The sequence below is a fragment of the Hippoglossus stenolepis genome, chromosome 5, assembly GCF_022539355.2.
Source record: "Hippoglossus stenolepis isolate QCI-W04-F060 chromosome 5, HSTE1.2, whole genome shotgun sequence".
NCBI classification, from domain to species: domain Eukaryota; kingdom Metazoa; phylum Chordata; class Actinopteri; order Pleuronectiformes; family Pleuronectidae; genus Hippoglossus; species Hippoglossus stenolepis.
The window spans coordinates 1,251,731-1,275,731 of NC_061487.1; the positions used below are offsets into that span (position 1 = coordinate 1,251,731).

At 39.2% G+C, this 24,001-nt stretch overlaps 1 protein-coding gene across 2 annotated transcripts in view; it reads left to right on the forward strand.

The window, feature by feature from the left end:
• The window catches only part of LOC118110237 (NT-3 growth factor receptor), a 117,029-nt gene that overhangs the window by 60,785 nt on the left and 32,243 nt on the right, over window positions 1–24,001 (forward strand). For both annotated transcript variants that reach the window (XM_035157931.2, XM_035157932.2), the window contains exons 7-12: window positions 2,829–2,973; window positions 10,458–10,570; window positions 11,390–11,573; window positions 13,817–13,840; window positions 15,591–15,637; window positions 20,344–20,446. In XM_035157931.2, coding sequence (XP_035013822.1) covers window positions 2,829–2,973; window positions 10,458–10,570; window positions 11,390–11,573; window positions 13,817–13,840; window positions 15,591–15,637; window positions 20,344–20,446 — 616 coding nt within the window. The remainder of the gene's footprint in view (window positions 1–2,828; window positions 2,974–10,457; window positions 10,571–11,389; window positions 11,574–13,816; window positions 13,841–15,590; window positions 15,638–20,343; window positions 20,447–24,001) is intronic.

A 24,001-nucleotide genomic window follows, 5' to 3' on the forward strand; every position in this document is an offset into this window, starting at 1 on the left:
CGCGCACACACACATATACACACACACACACAGACACACACACACACACACACACACTCAAATAAACAACAACTAGATTAGGGAGTGTTGCATTTTGCAAGTTATGCTGGCAGTTGCCTCATAAATAATCGATGTGAATCTGTTGGCATCAATCATTGATATGAGTTGCAGCAGAAATAGACCATTGTACAGCAGCTGAATTTTCCTCAGAGTGGAAGTGTTGGTCTTAATTGATGAATTAGCTGTAGTTAGTTAGACAAGATCATGGAGAGCAAAATGGCAGTTTTGTCTAAACGTATAGTACATATATTGTGTGATTTAGAATTGGCTATTGAAATTAGTACAGCATGAAGACATAGATTTTAATGAATTCCACTTATTAAACTCTCTTCTTTTCAGTGCTAGTCTCTACCATAGACGGTATATTATTGTCATGTGCACACCAATTACATTTAGCAGTCGCTGGCAATGAAATGCTTGGGTCACAGGCTCTATTCTTGCAATGCTCAAAATATTACACAAGCAAAAAATTAAAATATATATAGAATAGAATATAAAAAAAAATGAATATATAAAAAAATATACACCTAAAAAAAGTAGTGCAAATATGGTAAGGCTTATATGGTAAGGTGCAGAGTTTAGAGGAATTATGGCAGATTGGAGGAGTTTGAAAATCTAATGGCCTGGGGGATGAAACTGTCTCTGAGCCTGGTGGTGTGGGCCCGGATGCTGCGGTACCGTCGGCCAGACGGCAGCAGGCACAACAGTTTATGGCTGGGGGGATAGGGGTCTTTAATGATCCGGTTGGCCTTCTTCCTACACCGCTGGGAGTAGAGGTCCACAATGAATGGCAGCTCCGTCCTGGTGATGTGCTGAGCAGACTTCACCACCCTCTGTAAAGCCTTACGGTTCAGGGCGGTGCATCGGCCATACCAGGCAGTGATGCCGCCAGTCAGATACTCTCTACGGTGCACTTGTAAAAGTAGAGAATCCTGGAATCCATGTTGAGCCTCTGCAGCCTGCAGAGAAAGAAGAGCCTCTGTCTGGCCATCTTCCTGATGGAGTCTGTGTGGTGAGTCCAGGTCAGGTCATCACTGATTCGAACACTGAGGAACCTGAAGCTGCTGACTCTCTCCACCGTAGTCCCGTTGATGGAGAGGGGGGCGTGTTCTACTCCTTGTTTTTGTTTTCTTGGGAACAGGGACAATGATGGTCTCCTTGAAACATGTGGGGACTACAGACTGGAGCAGTGACAGGTTGAAAATGTCTGTGAACACATCTGCCAGCTGATCTGCACACACCTTGAGAGCTCTACCAGGGATGCCATCAGGTCCAGGTGCCTTGCGTGTGTTAATCCGCTGAAGTGATCTCCACACATCTGCCCTGGATATTACAGGGGGGCAGCGGTCCTCCTGGGCCTCTTGTATCTCCACAGCCGGGAAGATGCCCTCAAAGCGAGCATAAAAGGTGTTCAGTTCATCTGGCACTGCTAGTAGCACACCGGAGCGCATAACTGGACTTCCTGTACTCCGCCAGATCACCTAAATTGTAGGTCCATGCTTTAAGTTTGGCATGGACGTCACCATTAATCTAGGGCTTCTGGTTTGGGAATGTTCGTACAGTAATCCTCGGTACGACATCATCGATGCATTTGCTGATGTAGCAGATGGCCGCTTCTGTGTATGTGTTGATGTTGTTTTCCTGGAACACACACCACTCCGTAATGCTGAAGCAGTCCCGTAGAGCAGAGTCTGATTGGTCGGCCCACTGCTGAATGGTCCGAGTCACCGGTCCGTCACGTTTGAGTTTCTGCCAATAGGAAGGCAGCATCAGAATTGAGACATGATCTGATTTGCCGAATGGGGGGCGAGGGATGGCCTTATATGCATCCCGGAAGGGAGTGTAAACATGGTTGAGTGTGTTATAACTACGCGTAGGACGGCTGATCTGTTGATGGTATGTGGCAGGACTTTCCTCAGCTTGGCGTTCTTAAAATCTCCGGCCACAATAAACACAGCAGAATAAAGCAGAATAATTAACAAAAAAACAGAAAAATGAGCAAAGCTTTGGGGGAGCTTGACACACAGCAGCCGTCCTCGGCACAATCCTACAATTATTACGAGTTATGAAGATTTAAGAGGTGTTTCTACTTCCTCCTATTATGCAAAGATTAAGTAAAAATATCCTGGATATGAACACTGCCATCTTGTACATTTGGATGCAGAGATTGAGCAGGAGTTATTAAAACCCTAACCCTGGAACCTTACATTGAACAAACATTGTTCACACACAACCACAGTCTCTGGTCTCCATGATCAAATCATGGAGTGTGGAATGCCAAGGTCATGTAAAGGGATAATGCCACACACCCTACCTTAAAGTTACAATATGACATATCTGGAAAGCAAGCCAGAGCTTGAATGAGATTCTAAAGCATGATTGCAAAATGAACTAAGAAAACTTCTTGAAAGAAGTCAAATGTACTACAGTTTAAGGCTTAATAGTAAGCAGTGCACCAACTGGATTACTGCTTAACTCCTTTTTATTCCATACTCAAGGGGCTTTTAATCAGCATAAAAACATTGTCTTATCACACAAACAAATCCTATGACTATGAATGGAAAGTGGCTTGCAAAAAGTTTTGGTTATTTTTTTGAAGAATTTGAGGAAAGGCTAAATGTGGGGGTAATATCAAATAAATGCAAGGTTTAAATGAACCAATGCTGTGTGAATGCAGCAAAGTTAATTAACCATTAATGGATGATATTATCATAGTATATTTATGGTACTATTATTAATTTTATTATTCTGTCCAATTCTCCCTCCAGGCTACAGTCTTCGACAACAACACCATTCATTCCATCAACATAACTTTGGTCAATGTAAGCAGAGACGACAACAACTTCCTGCTAACTTGCACTGCCACCAACATAGTGGGCATGACCAATGCTTCTGTCCAACTAACAGTTCACTGTAAGTACACAGACACATACAAACACACACATTCACATTCAGCATTCCCGTTGGCTGGCTCTTAAATGCTCCATTTAATGGCAACTCATTTACTAGTGTTTTCATAGTGCAAAACAGGCCATCCATTATCATTACAGCCATGCACATGTGTGTATGTGTGTGTGTGTGCGTGCATGTCTGCTAGTTTATGGTGTGTTTGTATGCATGTGACCACTTAAAGGGTTTTGCATAAATATGTTGTCTTATGTGAAGGCCTCATAAATTGTCCCTTCACATGGTGATTACAAATGCCACAACAGCATTACAACTACAGTTCATTATAAAGAAAAAGTTTCAGCTGTTAAATCCACAGTTGATGGTCGTTAAATAGATAGACTGAAAACTTGAATGTTTTTTTTTTTAATAATAAACTAAATTGTATGACTGTGCTTTCATGGTTTTAATAACAAATGTATTACCAAATTTATAAAACATAGCTCTTAATGACACCAGTGTTTCAAACCTTCTTGGACCTTCCAGGGCCAATGCTTACGTCCTTACGAGTCAACTGTTTGTGAGGTCTCTATCTAATTAAATGCCACCAGTGGCCATTTGTGAGTGGGAATCCAGAACCCATTGGAAAGTTCATAATCAAATCTATGCTGAAACTAAACCCCTAAACCACCACATCCTCTTTTATATAGATATATCCCCCATCCTATCCTGCCCCTCCATGTCCTCACACACGACTGATTCAGACCTGGCTGTCTCACACACGCACTGTTTGCACCACTGGCTGAGACAGGTGCCTTTGCCAACGGTTCAAATGAATAGGAACGAGTGTGGTCTTGGCTGTTAGGAAACTGTTGAGGCCAAAAGCCATGATTTCATACAACATTTCTCACAACAGCAATAAATCCTCCACAGTATGATACACGAAATAACTATATCAAAATCACCAGATCAAGTTTAGAATAGTTGAAGGATTTGGAATTCTTGGCAGTATTTTGCACAAGTATGAACTTGTGCAAAATTATTAAACAGACAGCATGCATATTCAAGCAAAAACATTTACAAGTACCAACACACAAACAAACAAAAAATCCACTCACTATATATATCTATATATATCTATATAGCTATATATGTGTGTGTGCGTGCTGCTATGGCTACTTCAGAGACAAAAGGCCAGCATGGGATAGTCAGACCATGTGGCTGAGGTCAATTGTGTGTGTTAAGTTTGGGGAGATGCGTGTGTGAGGTCCTGGTGACAGGTAAAAGAGAGTATTAGTTGCATGAAAAGACAGACCCCTTGTCTGTGTGTAAAGCATAACATCAACTTCCAGTAACCTTACTAACAAAAATATCACAACAATACATGTTCCTCAGATGATATTTTGGAAATGACTTGTGGGAATGAGATAATAAGTCGTGGCCACAATTTATCAAGTCGGGGGGGCAAGATAAATAACTTGTGGCCACGAGATATGAATCTATTCTTTACTAACAAGATCTGGCAAACTTATCTGAAGGAGCCTCTTAGACTAGAGACGAAATGTTGCACTTAATTGCATGATGTAGCCTTTATAATGGGCTTTATGACCCACGACTTAGTATCTCATTCCCACGCAATTTTTTTTCCAAAATGTTATCAGAGGGCCTCCATACAAACTCATAAAACAAAAGACTGATCAAAGTTAACAGTCCACATTGTTAGCCTAGCTTGATTGAAAGAGGGGAAGAAATGTTCTTGCTTTGTTTTTTTAGCTGGCAATTCATTGGGGATGGGCCAGGCTAAGGAACACACCATCCTTGTTGTGCTAGATTCCACGATGGAACAAGTTGTAGGTTGGGGAAAGCTTCTTTCTGTTGTTCTTTTGTGAAAGGTGCTTGGGAGACTTTGTGTAGTGGCTTCTGGTGCTGAAGTACTTAGTCCTTCCAGGCTCTCATGTCACTAGCTTTTTGGAATGTTGTAGCAATCTGCTTCAGGCAGGCCTGCATGGAGGAGGACACTGGGTAGAGAGCATGAAGAAGAGATTTTCGCTTCTCCTGTTGGTGGCTGCAAGATGGGATATCTCACCCAGGTGTGAAAACCTGGGGACTGTAGGAGGCTGAATTATGGTTGCTCTCCTTTGTCTTCAAGACAAAGGAGACATATGGTTAGGCTTTAGGTACAGATGTAAGGCCATTTTTTGGTTCAAAATATTAGGTCACAACAAATGCTTAATTAATTGCCGTGAAAATCAACTATATTTTTACTAATTGTCAACAAGATTTTTCATCTTTCAGTTTTCTCTACCCCATCTTTGTTTCTCATCTCTAAACCCATTGCTTCCTACTGAACAAATACATATTTAAAAACACTTCACAAATATACATTGTCGTTAGGTGATTTCCTAAAACAGCCTGTCAAAATGGGAGGAACTATTCAATTTTTTTGCGAATTATTTTCAGCTGCAGATTATTCCACATTTGTTGTCACATAGGGCAGCAGGTCGGTGTGTGTTGATGGCAATGAATTAACTTGTCACCCAATGCACAAGTGTGGCTCAGTGTGCAGGAAGTGTTCAGACATTTGTCTTTGTATACCATTGCTGGTTTTGGTCCATATGTGGACTTTTCTAAGAATAAGAAAATAAAGAACATTGCCAGTAATGTCTTTTTTTCATATGATTAATTTGCATGTTATTTACATTTTTCAAACCTGTCGATGCAAGCTTCCACATTAGCGACGGAATTTCATGGTGAATGCAGGTTTTATTTTTTCGAAGCATGATCAATTTTGCCAAGGTTTCACTTCAGACATGAGCCTTTTTCAGACATGTTCTACGTAGGAACTCCAGATAATTGTGTCTAGACTTTCTCCACAGTTTGCCTTTCACACAACACAGCGGGAGATTCTCTGCACGGACATGTCACAATAGCAACAAATCCTCCACAGGATTCAGGCGAGGTGTAGAGCAGTGGGCAGAGGCAGGATGCAAAATATTTATTCTGCTGCGGGGATCACGATTTTGTTTACTGCACCTGGACATCTCTATACAGTCTGTTGATTACAGTTGTCTATTTATTTATTTGTCTTTAGCAATTGCTTACTGTTATTTGTGTCTACAAAAGATATAATATAGCTGTTTTGAAGCTAGGATGAAGCAAGAGGCAACCCAACTTCTGTCAAAGGAAATGAATTAACCAAATGCGTATAACTGGGAATGTCTAGAAACAAATGGGACCTGTGTCAGATTGAATACTATGATCTTGGTTGAAACTCTTGAAGAATTTCTTTAAACTTGCAGACAGACATCCAGAAATACTTCCTGAAACGCTTGCTTGGTTAAGCAAGGACCATGTCTCTCCTAAGTTTTGTGACTGAAATGATGTACAGGAACTTCAGCTGCTTCCCTAGATTGACCAGCAGCTGCCAATCCCTCGCCCACTCTTGGTCTTTAGGTGTGGCTGGGGCTTCAACTCTGCTCCCACGAAGGTGATGGCACACTGAGTTGGGTGCTGCTACTTGCTTTTACCAACTTGTCCATGCAACCTTGCCACATCTTCCCTGTTCTAACCTCAATGCCTGCTGATTGGACTGTGATGTCTGCAGAATCTTGATAGAGCAGGAATTATTCTGGCTGAAGTGACCTTGAACTCCTCTACCACACTGCTAAAGGGAAGCTGGAGCTTGGGGTTCTGCCCATACAAGCTGATGTTGCTAAGCTTCATGCCAGTCCCAACCACCTGCGCAGGAACTGGCTGATCTTTCTTTCAAAGCCCTCCAAGACGGTAATCAGGACTTCGTAGATTAGCAGTGGGCATAGTAGTTGAGGCAGGATTCTGTGTGGAATATCCAGGCCTTAAATTTACCAGGGAGCCCTAATTTGTCCTCAGTGGGGAGCCACATTAGGAGCTCTGCACTGGTGTCTGGCCATGCTGATGTGTCCCTAAGATCACTGGTGAAGACCTTGCCCAGGCTCAAATCTGGGTCATTAGTCATGTCAAGTCAATATTGTTATTTTCTTTAAAATGGAGACTGTCTCAAGGTACATATTATCCCTATGCTAAAGCAGACATCCTAATCTGATACAGTACAATACAATCTTAATGTAAATGGTGAATGGTCTGTATTTATGTAGCGTTTTTCTAGTCTTGATGACCACTCAAAGTGCTTTACAGTACAGTTTTGCCATCCACCCATTCACACAAACATTAATACAGTGCATCTATGTGTAGCAGTATCTCTATCATACATCAAACATACACTGCCAGCCCAGCCATCAGGGGCAATTTTGGTTTCAGTATCTTGCCCAAGGACGCTTCGGCACGCAAAATGAACCACCGACCTTCCGGTGAGTGGATGACCTGCTCCACCTCCTAAGCCACAGCCTGACACCCATCAAAACATCTAGAGGTCATAAATTGCCTGACAGTTCCCTTCTTTGTTTAGTCCATTTGAACACCATCATTGTGTCATAGTAGCTGTGTCTCTCATGCTTAGAGCAATGCTTTGAGGCACAATTGGAAGCATTTTCCTTGTCAAGATTTGTGTATGCATGCATGTGTGCTTATATGTCTGTGTTTGTGCACTGACAAATCTCTCACACTGTCATACTCATCCGGAGCATAATCGCCACCTGAGCCTCCATTCTTGGGCATCTTTGGAACGTTACTCTCATACAGGAGGGTGACAGGTGGCCAGTGCCCTGAAAAACGTGGCTGTGTAGAGGCCAGCAAAGAAGAGGAACAATGCTGCACAGATGGATCTCTGCAGCACCTGGATGCATATATTCTGACTTTCTCTCGACCTTCAGCAGCAATTGGTATGGATCTCCACCTAGAAGAGAAAGATTCTTGATTTAGAGATTGCACAAACATATTATCCTGGTCTCCTGTCTGCAACCTGCTTGTTATATGTTCTCACTATGTTGGTGAGAGCTAGAAAGACGCATATACCCCTTTCTCCATAACAGGATAGCTCTGTGAGATGTTAGAGGTGGTCTTGCACCTGTGGATAAAGGTTTCCCTATCAAGACTTCATGCAGGCTTAAAATCAGCTGTTTGGGTAGGTGTAAATCTGTTGGAATAAAATGCTAATGGAGAGGTTTCTGGCAATTGTATGTATGCAACTTCCAATTAATGCTGGTGCTGGGTGATTTGATGAAAGGGGGTCCCCTTATCACTGGTTATTCCATGTGGAAGTCCAAATATGAGAATTACTTCTTTTAACAGACATTTAATCACAGTAGCTGCATCCTTTCTACTTGTTTTCTCTCTTCATTTCAACCCATTTTGAGAACATATTAACAATGACAAGGAGATACTTGTATCTCTGACTTGAAAGCATGTACAAAGTATATTTACAAAAGGTCCTAATTGGGGCAGTAGATGGTCATGTTACTGACTGATTACCCCTGTTTTTCGTAGGCACACTATGCATCTGCCTACCAAGGATTGGGTTAAAGCAGCAATGCCTGGGGATTACCATTGGTTTTGGGTCATGTGATTCCATCCCGACTTTTACTACATGTATGCAAGCATGAGCCACTTGGGCCAACACATAGAGAAGGTATTTAAATTTCCATCAGAAAATAGTGTTTAATGCAGCTAGTTTAGCAGAGAGCTAAACATGTGCTGCACATTTTAAAACTGCTAGTTCTAGCAAACAGATATATGGAATAACTGCATGTTGGTTCGGTTTACCTGAGGATGTCATAAAACCTCTGACAGCAAAGCCTGTCTTGAAATCAGTATAGATAATAGCGGACTGACATGCTAATTTGCAGGCACAATTAAGTACATAAAACTCCACTTGTTAGGCTGAGGTGGCATATGAGAAAAGCCTGCAAATTTACTCCGTGTCCGAGGGTCTCATCGCTAAACCAGCAAAATTACATCAGTTTGGAGTATTACATTTATATTATTAGTATTATTAACTTGTGCTGCTATCATAAATAATGATCACTATCACTATTGTTATTTTTATTACAACCAGTCGGACAAAGCTTCAAAACGATTGTCACACAACTCTCTTATATCACCCCCATTCCCCTCTCTCGTTTCTCTCCACTCTTTTTGAATGTCCCAGTCATGTATTTAATGGGTTCAGGGGCAGAGTTCAAAGAAGCAGCACTGAGGACAGAGTCCATTTCACTGTAGCCATGTGTTTACAGTAGTTTGCCATGCAGAACTTTTGGTTTTAGGTCCTTCAAATTCTTATTACCTTGTAGATTTGAGCCATTTTACTCACTTGTTGAGATGTAGAAAGAAAAAATGCTGAACTTACAATTAAAAAGCGAGGGACGGAAAACAAAAGATAACATAAAGAAAGTAGATAGTGATCTAGTGATGAGTCTTTTGTCTTTAATTGATTGAATTTCAAGCTGATTGATCCTTTGGTACAAAAGGTAGCAGCAGAGCTGCCTCAGGAAGACAGTCACGGACAGACACACAAGGTCTGAGACGGACACACGGAGAGACAGAGACACTGGGCTGCAAAGCTAGACACCAGCAGAAACTGCTGGCCACTTTATGCCTTTATGTTTGCTCATGTGTGCTGTGTGGAGAATAAAAGATGCTGAAAAGCAACAGTTGTGTCTCTGGCTCTGTGCGGGAGAGCCCCGTCTCATGGTCATTTGCCACATAAGCATTTTGCAAATAATGTCTTCTCACATTCTTATCTCTCCTTTCTCATCGCTTTTCTCTCTATTGGACATGAGCAGATGTTTTTTCTCTAGAGCTCCGTTAAGCAGTGGCTTGTCAATTCACTACATTCTCTGACAATTCACAGCATCACTTCTTGGTGCATGGGTTCTGTGTACATTTGCAAAACAGAACTGATGTTCCAAAATACATGGCTCAACCAGTCTCCTTACAGCCCATCCCAGGACCATGTGTAAGGCAGCTGTTTTTCCTGCTTAATCTCAAGCTCAACCTATGTTTGTCTGAAATTCTCTCTGTGTGTGTGTGTGTGTGTGTGTGTGTGTGTGTGTGTGTGTGTGTGTGTGTGTGTGTGTGTGTGTGTGTGTGTGTGTGTGTGTGTGTGTGTGTGTGGTGAAATGACTAATACAAATGACCCCCCTCATCTCTCGCTCTGGCTCTGGCTCTCGCCCTCTCCCTCTCGCTCTCTCTCTTTGGTGCTGTATTGAATTTCATTGAGTCAACTGTGGTAAGAAAATGACACTGTTCCAGCACACAATAAATTGTGTTTGTAGACAGTTGTTAGTAAACAGAGAGAAACATAAGAACTGGAACACATGCTTACACACTGAAAATCAATTGCAACTGATTTTGATGAGACCAGCATATTAAAACGATAATTAAAGTTTTTCCCCTTGATATATCTGTATTTTATCTCTGGCTCTCTGTTGTACAGCAACAGTGCTTCAAGTGTAATGGCAGACAATTCAAGTTTTACTGTAGTACATGTACATGTGATAGTGTACAACAATAAAATAATTTACTATCTTCATGTGTCTTGTTTTCTGTTGTTTTGTTTTTTTTGTTTTGTTTTTCAGTTCCTCCCTCCATTGTGAAGCTGAAGGAGCCAGAACGGCGCCATGATACTTGCATAGAGTTCACGGTTCGGGGTTCACCCCACCCAACCTTACGATGGTTCTACAGAGAAAAGGTGTGTTTGTTTCATACACACACATATCAGTGGAGGCTGCTGTATTTTCAGATTCATATATATTTTTTAACACGTTTGATTAAATTTATTTTATTTGTGTAGTGCTAAATCATAACATACTAATGGCTTTTGTGGCAACTGCGAGGACAAAAAGCCAGCAGGGGATGGTTAGACCTTGTGGCTGAGGTTAAATATATGTGTTAAGTTTGGGGGAGATGCGCGTGTGAGGTGATTGATTGCACCAGGTTAAAGAGAGTGGTTATTTGCATGCATAGACAGACCCTGAGTCTGTGGTAGAGCATATAACTGACATTAACTTTCAGTAACCTTAACACCAAAATATCCCAATAATACAACTCAAACAGATAAAACATCACATTATGTACATATACGTACATGGAATATGAAGTGTAAGTGTAGTATAAATTGGTAAAAGTAAAGTAAAAGATCCAAATCTATTTTACAAACAAATACATACTCAATTTACACGAGGAAGGGATGAGACCTTAAATCTTTCAATAAAAAAGTTTGGGAAAAAAGACTTGAAGATCTGAGAGTTTGATGGTGTATATAGATATGAATGAGCTTTTTTCTCTCCACAGTCGGCAAAGCACTTGCTCATTGTGGGAACTGTTTATATACGATTTTTATGGTCTCAACCTCAATATGTAAAGTCTCTTGAGATAATGTATATTATGATTTGGCGCTATGCAAATTCAATTAAATTTAATTGAATGTGATCACACTCATCACACTTACTCAGAGATTCATGTTATGATGTCACTATTCATGTGTTGCTCTTCTGTAACTCCCACTCAGGAAATTTCCCACACTGAGTATGTGCGCACTGATATGGATATTTACCAGGACTATATAGAGGGCTGTCTAACCTTTAAAAACCCAACACACCACAACAATGGAAACTACACTTTGGAAGCCACCAATTACCTGGGGGTAGCCACCTTTACTGTGTATGGGCATTTCCTTGACAAGCCCTTTGAGGGTAAGTGTGCACACTAGTATCCAACAACGATGGCAACAGACATTTTATCAATCGTGATTACTTCAAATTAAATGATAAAAAAAAAAAGTGTCAGTCCTTGAGTTAGCACAGTTCTTATTATCTTCTTTGTTCAGCTTATTGGCAGGTGGCAACCAACTTCTTCTTCTTTGCTGGTTTGTCAACTTTTTTTCATTTGGTTAAAAAATATAGTGTAAAACATTGCCTTAGATGACTCTTGGGGTTTCCACCCGCCAATAAACCGAACAAAGACGAAGAAGAAAAACCCCATTAGAAGTAAATCACATACAAAAACAACAATGAAAGTAAACACTATTAAAGAATAGCAGCATGGCTGTGATGTAGCTCACACAAGGAGACCCTTTATGCAGTACAGCAGGAAGTGAGCACAGTGAGGACAGCAAAAAGGAGCACTAAGGAGGACAACATTTTGACTTGGCTGATAGGACATACTAGACTCAATAATACCCTGCACTTAATAAACAGACATCCAACAGGATTATGCGATTACTGCAAAATAGAGGAGTTAATGGAAAATGTAATGCTTCACTGCAATAAGTATGTTAGAGATAGAGAAAAGTTACAGGGGGGAATTTCAAAGCATGGAGTGGAAGAATTGAGCCTGGAAATAGTATTTACCATTGGAATAGGGAGTATGCTCCATTATCTGAGGGAGACAGGATTGGACAAAATAATTGAACTACCTTTAAGGTAAAACTGATTCAAATTTCAACACAGGAGGTTGCCATCAAGTATGAACCGTGCAGTACAGGCTGAGCAAGGAAGAGGAGGCAGATACAGTAGATGACGATAATGCACCTTGACGTTGGTTGCCACCCGCCGAACTGAGAAGAAGAACCCCATTAGAATCTTTATCTAATTCTGTTTGAACGTTTGGCAATGAAGCATTTCACTGAGAAGAGAAGAAAAATGTGTTTTTGTGTCTCCTCACCACCTCATTTTCACCCAATTAGAAGTCACCAGCTTTCTCTACGAAACACATACTAGTGTTTGCAATGCAGCTCTAATCAACTGCTGGAACTTAAGATAATTGTGTGCATCCATTATCATAGTCACTTTTGTGCTGGCCCTAGGATAACATTTGGCCCAGCTTAGGCACTAATACAAAATTAAATTTACAGATACTACAAGTGTTGTGCAGGTAGTTCCGTTGGTCATGACTGGTCAAACAGACGTGACATCTTAGCATGAATGGGTACAACAAACAAAGTAAGTTATGTCTGGCAGAAATGCAAATGCATACCACAGACAAAAAGTTAAGGTGAAGTTTAAAAAATGTTGAATAAACCCAAAACCACAATCTTGCTTGGAAGCCTGAAAGCCATTGCGGGCATTAAACTTGTTTTAGACAATCAATAACACCATGTGTTATGAAAGTACTTTCCAAACTTACCAAACATCATACAAAAATCACAGGTCGATTCCACCATATACCTGAAATGTCCTGCTTTTAACAGATAACACAAGAAAAAGATTCCAAATTCAGGTTTGGGGAATTCTCAGAATACAAACTACAGTTGGGACAACAAGTCCTTGTGTCAGGTTTGGTTAGGCAAGTGGACCCAGGATGCAGAGTTTTAAACAAAAAGAGTATTTTTAATGGAAAATGTCCAACAGAGAAATAACAACAAACGCAGGAATCTCAAAAAAAGTCAAAACTGAAAAAACACAGCACAAGGGGGAAAACACCAGAAGCTTACAAGAGACCAGAAGAAGCAGGGGACTCGAGCACAGGAGATGAAGCATAAAGACAGGACAGGAGATTACGACAGGCATTAAGACAACGAACCAACCAGGACAAGGGGAAGCACAGAGACTTATATACACACAGGGAAGGCAGGTGGAACACATGAGGACTGGTGCAGACAATCACAAAGACAGGAAGTGAAGAAAACACACTAGGAACAGAGCCTACAAAATATAACAGGAAACAGAACACAGGGAGTGGGAAAACATGCAACACCGAAACAACACATAAAAACATAAACACAAGGATATACAAGAAACGCGAGGTAATAATTAAACAGAAAAATAAACACTCAAAATACAAAACCATGACACCTTGTCCTGATTGGAGACATTTTTTTAAGTACCAACACATAATCTCAGATAAGATTTTTGCAGAGAAGTGTCTAAAGACAACACACAACCTTCACTGAATAATATATGTATCTAATGTATCTCTGCTACTTTTCTTTTCACAGATCCAGATCCAGATTATGATTATGGTAAGTGTTTTTTCTGTCATATTTGTTAATAGAATGTTTGTTTTTTTTATTCTCAGGATTGTCAAGAAGGAGTTAACACTTTAACATGGCATTCTCTAAATTATGTTTAAGGCCCCAAACATTCATTTTATTTAATATTCTCATCATAGAACATGTAGACTACTGACATAGATTTTACCTGACTGTTGTGTAAGGCATTATTTAGTGTCAAATATTTAGTGGCAGGAAAGGAGGAAAACTGTCAGGTGAATGTAAATTCAGATGCCAGACAAAAACACATTATAATCCATGACTCAAACTATGTTTTGGATTCCAAAACACATGGGCTGGCCTTCAGGATTGACTGATATGCAGTATATACCATCATACTTTGAATCTAAAGTTTGTGGACTATGTCAATATTATGGTTATTGGTTATTATAGAGCTTCTATATTGTAGTCTTGCCGTAACTGGAAGATGTGCCTGGTATTGAGTCTCCAAAGCCCTCTGCATATGGTGGATAATACATGAATAGGCCAAACTATTTTGATCTAAATGCTGAAAAGAAACATTTACTGGAGTGTACAGTTTTTAAAGTACTTGTACTTAACTTGAGTTTAATTCTATTTCAATCCTACTTTTTGTTATCTTTCCTCACAGTTCAGTTAATCATACACAATAAGTATTTCCAAGAAAATCAAACAAAAAAAGGCAAGAGGCAAGCAAATATCCAAAGTCTAATGATGCTAGCAAGGGTCGTACATGAAAAAAACAACATTAGGAAGGACTCTGGAATGCATGTATATGAAGGTAACAAGACAATTTAGAACAATGGAATATGCCAAGCCAGAACTTTTGGTGAAGTCATACGCAGCGGTCGAAAAGACAAAAATAATCTCCTTTCCTAACCGATATTTCTTGACGTTAATAGAAAATGACATGAGTTCGGGGAAAGATGTGAAGAAGAAGCCTCAACTTTATTTAAGAGGGACTGGGGAGGAAGAATCCTCGCTACTGGTAGTGAAAGGATCCACCAAGCACGTCAGCACTGCATCAGATGCATATTAGGCTCAGTGATCTGTTGAGCTATAGTCTTAACAAAAATAAATACTGTATGATCCTTATGTGGTGGAAATTCAATAAGTTGGGTGAGACCATGCTGTCTTTTTTGAGTTTTATTTAAACCTTTGCAAATGTCTCAACCATTCAGCAGTTGTCTTGGCAGAAAGACAAAGGAAGTACAGAAAGAACATTTCAGGTGGTATAGAGTGATGACACACAGCCAGCAAATGAGGTCAAGTTTTAGATCAGAAATCATTGTGGTTTCCATCTTTAGTGAACAGATATAGAACAAACAAAATGTCCATTACACCCTACACGATAGGATTTATTTAGTATTCAGTAATAACAGATAACAATTTAATGACTTTGATCATGAACACTGAACATTAATTCACTCTCTTATTTTATAGATGTGCTCCTTTACGCTCAACATCTATTGCACTTATGCCCCTAAGGGATCCCTCACTTGTGATTGTTCCTGTGGTTTCTGCCTTTTTTTCTCTGTTAAAGGCGGTTGTTTGGATAGTTTTTCCAAACTCTTGTCAAGGGTTAGGGACAGGATGTCAAACCTTGTAGAGTTGTCAAGCCCAATGAGACAAATTGGAATTTGTGAAGATGGGCTATACAAATTAAATAGATTGATTCATTGATTCATTGATTCATTCTTTCATTCATACCATCTGTATGTACTGTATGTTTTTCTACAAGTGACCCCGACTGCAGAGACACATAAGCCTGAGAAGGATACGTTTGGGGTGAGTGACTGAAATATTAAAGAAATGTATTGCCTGTTTTCTTCTAATTTCCTAGTCACCCAGGTGAAGAAACATAGCTATAAAAAAAAGCCCATATAGAGAAAGGACTGAACAACTTCAAATATCTGAATTCAATTAAGTTCACAATATTTGTATTATAGTTTAAAATTCTACTTATTTTTATATATTTTTAAATTAACTCCAGGCCTGACTTGATGATTGTGTTGGTAATCAAGACTAAATATAATTAAGTCCGAGCCAAGCTGCATAATTGCATTGTTATCGTTTCTCTTTATGAAAAGCGTCAGATAATATTAAGGAGGTGCTCGTTGTTGAGGGCCTCCCAAAGCTGTGTTTTCAAAGAACAATTAACGTGTATTATTCAGTTCTATATTGACATATTCTTCACCTATGTTCATGTTCAGCCATTTGTTTCAGTCTGCTGAAATTCTTTGGTGGCTAGTGAGCCTGAGAGCTTGTTAGAAATGTTATTAATTTTATGTATTTCTTATAATTAACTGAGGACAGATAAATGTTGAGCAGAGGTTGTGAAGAAATAATGTTTTAGTGTCTGTTTGTTCAATTATCTTTTGCATATTTTTGTTTTGTTATCAAGTTTTGATTCTGCCTGCTGTCATGCCCCACAAGGGGCATTGTTTTTCTTTAGACTGTGGAGCAATGATATGGTCTCTAGTCACACGACTTGGACTTGAGTCAGACTCAGTCATATATTTGTTGACTTTAGACTTGCAACTCAACTTGGACTTTAAAACCAAAAATACTTCAAGCCCAAAGTATGTTATTTAAAAAGTGTTCCACAAGAAAATGTATTTCCTGAATCAACTAAAGTTAACACTATTCATTCCCAGCAGGGAACATTTAACACTAAACACTAATTGCAATATGCACAATGTGTAAGTTGAAAACTATAGCAACGTCCAACGACATTTGAAGTTGCACAAAGTTGAGGTACATATTAACATAGTTAGTGCTTGGATAGTACAGAGCCCCGCTTTCCATTTTAGTCTTTGTAAAGCAGTTATTTGTTTAAAGAGACAAGAGTGTTGCAGGACTCCTGCCCAAACTGTAGTTTGATGTTCACCAAAAAAAGGGCATCATACTGTTATCAGCCAACATTACAGCAGCAATATAGTAATGAAACGTAATTTTTAAAATACTCTCTTCATTGACAATAAATGATTTTGGCTGGATTGCAATATTTGCAGTTCAGTTAATATGTCTTTTTTCTTAGCTCGACTGTGTATTTAGTATAGGTACACAACTGACAGGGAGTGTGGTCGTCATAAACCTTTCACAAAAAACAATCCGAAGTCTTTGGTCTCCTACTGTAGTGAACGTTAGTGTTGTTCATTAGTTGTGAGTGGCTTTTCAAAAAAGCTTCAACCAAATGAGTAAATGTAAATGTCTAATATTAGCTTACTATCTGTTATTGATGGATGATCAGCAACCAACCGGATATAGTGGTGGTGGACAAAGAACAGAAGATCACAGTAGTGATAAATGTGGCAATCCCAGTGGACAGTAACATCAGGAAAAGGTACAACATCTGAAGTCTCGGTCCAGAAGTGCGCAGTCTTAGGAAAAGATGAGATTGAAATTATGTGAAAATACAGGACTATCATGCCAAAAAAAAGAACGCTAGCATGCTAACGATAGCATGCTAACGCTAGTGCGGTCGCAAGCTTTTGTTTTAAGGTTGTTGTGAAAAAAGTGAACATAATAGTATATTAAGTGTGACCAATTGAAATGATATTAAACAAAGATATTACAATCATTATCGTAATTTTTAAATGCTTATTAATGGAAAAATACTACGTTTGTGGGTCTCTCTCCCAGCTTGCCGGTGATTTGCAAGGCGTTGCAATCTCTGTTTGGAGGGCTATAAAGCCCTACGTCTTAGCCCTACCCCTTCCACCCAACAGGTATTGGGACACCCTACTACGCACAAAACGAAGGGGAAGGGCTAAGGGGTAGGGCCAAAGGGTGAAATGGGATTTGGCCTTATCGCCCATAAAAGTGCAGTGTGAAATTTGGTGAGATTTGGACATGCAATATTAATAAAACTTAGACTATTAATAAACAGGCGACCAGCGCTCTTTAGCAGTTAGTGGGAGCAGTGTATACACCATAACAGACATGCAATGTATGAAAAAATAACACCAGTTAAATCAGTTCCATTTTTATAAAAAGCATTGACAATAAAATCTTCATTGCAGATAAACCAGGTATGGTAAACAAAAAGCTTTCAAATGTCACCCTGCACCAAAGACTGTACATAAAATGTCCAACATAACAATAACAAAGTGAGACTCAAATCCCAATTATTTATTTCTTATTATTCTGTCCTCATATTCTGACTTATGCATTAATAATCAAAATCTGTTCAAGAATCTTTGCACTCTGCACCATTGCAATATTGCCCTATTTTATTTGCACATAGTACTTGAGGGTTAGGGTTAGAGTGCAATTAACCTAAAACCTTAAAAAAACTTTAAAATGGAGACAATAGGATGCGCCTCCTTCAGATGTCAGTCAAATATCTAGTATGTGTACACATACATGGCAAATAAAGCTGATTCTGATTCTGTTTGAGGAGGGCTCACCAATGACAAAGTAGGTTCCAGAGGATTACCACAGGACAACCAAACATTCCACACAGGCATATTTAGAAAGGGCACTGCACTAGTACTCACAAATCATAATTTGCCTCATAGGGCAAAGAGAGGTTCCATGTGTCATGTGTCCCCTGACAATCTAGATCAGGGGTCAGCAACCTAAGGGATGGCACGCGGCGCCATAATCATTGGCACACAGGCGATTTCTTGTAAAAGAAATGTTCAAAGGTTTTGCCGTCACGCAGCCTGTATTATTTAGCTTGATTGATGTTAACACCTCCCAGCCACTAGGTGCCAGTAATGCACCATAGGCTGGATGCTAATTGCCATTAAATAAGAAGAAGAAGAAGCCTCCCAGCTGGCGCTGCTCGCATTTTCCCACATGAATCTCCGTGAAGTGCAGCCGTTCAGGTGTATTGGTGATGGCATGCCCTCTATCTAAAAAAACGCATTTCAGCCCTCATGGGAAGAAGACTATGGCTTTGTTTTTCATAAGGACCGTGCTGTGTGCACGTTATGTTTTGAAAATGTTGTGTCCTGAAAGTCCAGTGTTAAGCGCCACTTTGAGACAAAGCACGAAAGAAGTTTCAAAGATCAGGCAGACAAGGGAGAATCAATCAAACGTGCAGTGTCCAGGTATGGGAAGCCAACTCTCTCAAAGTCTTTGCCACTGCCAAAAACCATGCGACTGAAGCAAGCTTTCGCAATTCTGAATATGAGTGTGGTTGGTGGGGTTAATGACTTATTATTGCAATCATAATGAGATAAACATGGTTCTTTAAAGTGTTGTTCTATATATAACCAATATGGATGGAATAAAATGACATGTCTGTTGGAAATATTAATGTGGTTCAATAATAAAACTTAATATACATTTTTTTTGATATGGCACACTAATTAACAAGAAGATTTCACATTTTCACTTATTGTCAAAAAGGTTGCCGACCCCTGATCTAGATCTATAGCAGCATAACTACAAACTGTACCAAGGCAAACCTGAGCCAGCTCAAACTATAAGCTTTAGGTAACCAGTGTGTTACCTATAACTACAGTATGAAGAATAGTGTGTCAAAGGTATCTGTAAGGATCGGGCCAGACTCAGAAGACTTTAGGAATGACAGAAGCCAAGAGGATGGATAATTATAGTGAAATACAAACACAGGACACTACTATACATTTTAACTGCACATAAATGGTTGAACAGAATATAAGAAGGTGGGACCTCAAGATACAATGTATATTCAATTCAATTTTATTTGTGTAGCGCCAAATCATAATATACATTATCTCAAGGCACTTTGCATAGAAGGTTAAAATCTTAGAAATTATAGAGAAACCCAACAGTTTCCACAATGAGCTGCACTTTGGTGACTGTGGAGAGAAAAAACTCCATCATTAACTGGAAGAAACCTCTAGCAGAACCAGACATCGGTGTTCAGTTCAGAACCTCCTTACTGCAGGCAACAGGTTATGTATCCTCGCCATCCAGTTGCGGAAAAGTTTTCCTTTGGAATCTCTTTGAAATCTTCTCTCATGGCTAAGAGATCAGTCTTGTATCATCTCAATAGGGACAAATCAAAAAACCTTACCTATGAATAAGGTCAAGATAAAATTACCTTTTGCTGATTCTATGAGTAATACTGATCATAGGATAAGGCTAATGAACTCAACTTAATATTACAATTCACAAACTTGTGTTGTACAACATAAGCAGTTCCATTAAGACTCAAAATCACAATTTCACTTAAATCCAATTATAGTTTAGAGAGCTATACAATAAATTAAACAAATTCTATTATACACCAACATGACTGAACATGACTGCTGATCAGCGGTAGCTAATAAATACAGTTTTTATGTTGCTAATAAATTTTGCCTAATCAAATGGGATTTTACATGACGTACAAATCCACTTACTTAGCTATTTTACATACATTCGCAGTATCACCATAACACCTGTTGAGGTTGTTGCTTTGCAAAAAATGTTTCTCTACTTAACAAGATTTTTGTCTCAAACTTTCTTTTATATCTGAACAGAAGATGTTTAAGTGATGATTTGTGTGATTCTAGGTCTCAATAGCAGTAGGCCTGGCAGTGTTTGTCTGTGTGATGCTGGTGGTTCTCCTTCTCCTCATCAACAAGTATGGACGACGCTCCAAGTTTGGATTGAAAGGTAAGAGGCCAATATATCACTTAATCCCTTTGCACAGACTTTCTGAAGATTCAGGCTCAAAGTTTATGACATGACTAAAACTTAAAGGTGTGGTATGGTGCTATACATGAAAATAGAATGCACATATTGTATATACATTTCATATTTTATTTTATCTGTTAAAATATTTACATGCTTATATTTCTACTCTTGCATGGAGCTATTGTAACTAACACAATTTCCCCCTGGGATCAATAAAGTATTTCTGAATCTGAATATCAGTACTAGTGGACGGAAAGGCTCAAACTGTTAACTTCACCAATATCTTTATACAGGGCTCTACAGTGTGATTATTTCACTTGCATTTGCCCCTAAAAATAGATGTATGTGTAAAAGTTTTTTAGGAGCACTGTGTGTGAATTAAGATTAAAACCCAAGACAATAAGAGAGACCAGAGGGTTTTTAATGGCTACAGAAAGATGTGAAAGTCAGCCAAGAAACCAGTCACTCAGTAAATCAACGACATATTATACTTAAATCAGAAGAGACTTTGATTCAATGTTTTAACAACATTTATTGACATGCGCACAGGAAGTGATGTGAATGTTATAGTCTTTGGCGTATTAAACCCCTATGTGTTGTCATTGGGATTAAGAGAGGGTGGAGCAGAACGTAGCACAGGAATTCCCCTCCCGGGGTCTAGACACTAGTGGTGGTTCAATCAGTAAATCTAATTTGTTTGTATGACCCATATTCACAAATATTTGTCTCATAGGGCTTAACAAGTTGTGACATCCTCTGCCCTTAACCCTCAGCAAGAGTAAGGAAAAACTACCAAAAAAACATTTTAATAGGGGAAAAAGAACACCTGCCAACACGATACAGGATCACTAATATGATCACGATCAGTTGAGGTTGAGGATCCGGATGAGATGATGATGATTCTCCTAAAGACTGGAGGAGATTGGGGTGGAGGTTGGTTATGCCCATCGCTGAATGATGTCTGACTGCAGAAGAGAGGAGGATGGATTTAAAGTTTGACAGCAACCGCATGATTGACTGGAAGAAACTGTGTCAAATTCTGATTGGCCATTAAGAAACACCCACAATCAGCTAAACAATGAGCAGGTAAAGTGTTCCTGACTGAACTTAAGGTGAGCTTCTTAACATAGCAACCAGACAACTTTTTTTAGTTTTTCTGTGGCACACAAGAATTAAGTCACGCTCACCCGATCGAAGCTGAGAGAAGTAAAAGGCTAATTAAGAACTTAATCAAACCACCTGTTCAACCAACGCAATGTGAAGGAGACGTGTTTTACAATACAACACAGTAGTTAAGGTAACAAAAGCTGTGTGTCTGTATTAGTAATTATGTTGGTTTGACATAAATTTTGTTAAACCCCCCAAAAAAACGTATCTACTGTCTGAGACAATCCAGACCCCCTATCCAGCAGCAGAGGGAGGAGGAGAGAAGACTGACTCATATCTCACTCCACTAGAAGCTATATGCAGTTGTCGTATCAGATTCTCCAAATCCTGTTTTATAAAGTAAATTTGACCTAATGGATTTTCCTTCATTAAGATATTAGTTATCAATATGTTTGGCCACATCATATATTTTATCCATGGTTTATATTTGATTCATTTTGTCACTGACTATTTTTTTTCCTGCTTTGTGTGAAACAAAGTGGATGTTTATTCTTAATTATCAAATTCCTGTTTTCATTTTAAATAATTCTCCATAAACAATCAGGTACAACACTCAGTATGCCATAATCGAGCGCAGTGTATGTGAAGGAAGAGTAGCATTAGAATGTACCAGAGGCTCCAAATGTAGACCTTTAGGGCCCCATTTTTCCCGTTATTTCCTCATTGACTTGTTAATCCTTATCTTTGTGGATGTAAAGCCCTATCTGAGCTATTTCAATCAGAGTAGATTAGTCTCTAAGGCTGATGAATACTGATTTACTATGTTCATCTTGTTTTCTACAAAACAGTACTTAATTAAGTTGCTGCAGATTCACACTCTCAATCCACCAGATTATCCAAAATTTTTTATGCACTGTTGTTAGTGTTTTGCAGTTAGATTTAAATGTACATGTCTAGCCTCATATGAAAGTAACATTTGCTGATTTTTGATTGTCTGTTTGCCAATTACTATTGGGATTTTTTTACTTGAAGTTATCAGAAGTAATAAAATGTTAAATGTTAAATGTTAAAAATAGAAAAATAGAGCAGTGCATTATAAATGTGAAAATGTAACTTTTGAATTAAAACTGAGGATGTAACTCCTTACGATATATATCAAGCCTGGTAAAAGTCAAAGATTTAAGGTTAAAAAATGTGTACATGTCAAGAACAAGCTTTCGGGATCTCAAGCACCTTTTTAAAAGGGTTACCAAACACGAGAGCAGCAGTCTCAGGAAGCAGAATTTCCAGAAAAAACCCGCTAAGACTGGATTCTGCAGAAATGTAGAATGTAGCAGCAGACCAGCAAATTGAGGCGAACAGGTAGAGTGTGTGCTGAGATTATCACCTGGATGTAATTTATTTCAAGTAGTACAACTGTGTACTTTGCTGATCTTCAGATGTTGTTGCTGCACTATTTTTCCACCTAAAAATGCTGTTGCTGGTAACACATCTTTCCAACACTATATTCCCTATTTGTGACACAAGTATTACATAGTAAATGTGTAGTGTTCAAGTTTGTCAGAATTTTAACAGATTATTAATTGTTAAAATTGTATGCTAATTGGTTGGATATGGTTCCAAGACATCAAATGATAATGTCGCACATGTACTCAATGGGCCCTATTTCACACCCGATTCAAATCTGTCCAGCATCCAAGTTGTGTAATTAGCAAATGGACTTGCCCATCTGAGCCACTCGAGGCATGTTAGCCTTAAAATATGTGTGGTCAGTTTCTAGGTGTATTGCTTACTTAAGGAACCAGTCAGTGATTGCAGTTTTGACCAACGGTGATCTGTAATGAAGACAATGGGGCAGTATTTCAATGTTATTTATATTTGTTTGCTTAGGGCACAGGTAGGTCTGTTTCCTTTGCAGAAAAGTATGCTCTCCAATATAATAGCAATCCCCCTAATTCTGCAGTACTGTCACACATAGGTCTAGTCTATGAAATGCTCCTGTCAGTAACACAACTATCAAATGCACTGGTCCACAGAACAATTACAAAATATGTGTCTTTACAACACCACCTTGGTACACCACGCCCCAAAGAGGTAACACACACTCAGACGGTCTCAGCCACTCAAACTGGATGCTTTTGAAAGAAAATGGAGCCAAGAATAAGACTGATGATTTCATTAAGTCTCCATATATCCTCCCCTTCATACACTCTGTTCCTCTGCTGGAAGAGGAAATGATGTGTGTTTTCTCCTTAGAAAGACTATTGTTATCTTACTCCCACTGTAATCTGCTTTTATATCCAAGATTCTTTTAATGTCCAGAGAGGACTACAAGATATCTATCTGTCTGGCTGCTTGTGTCTGTCTCGCTTTCCATCTCTCTTTCTCTGTGAGCCTTTACTGAATCTGTCCTCTGGAGATTAAGTG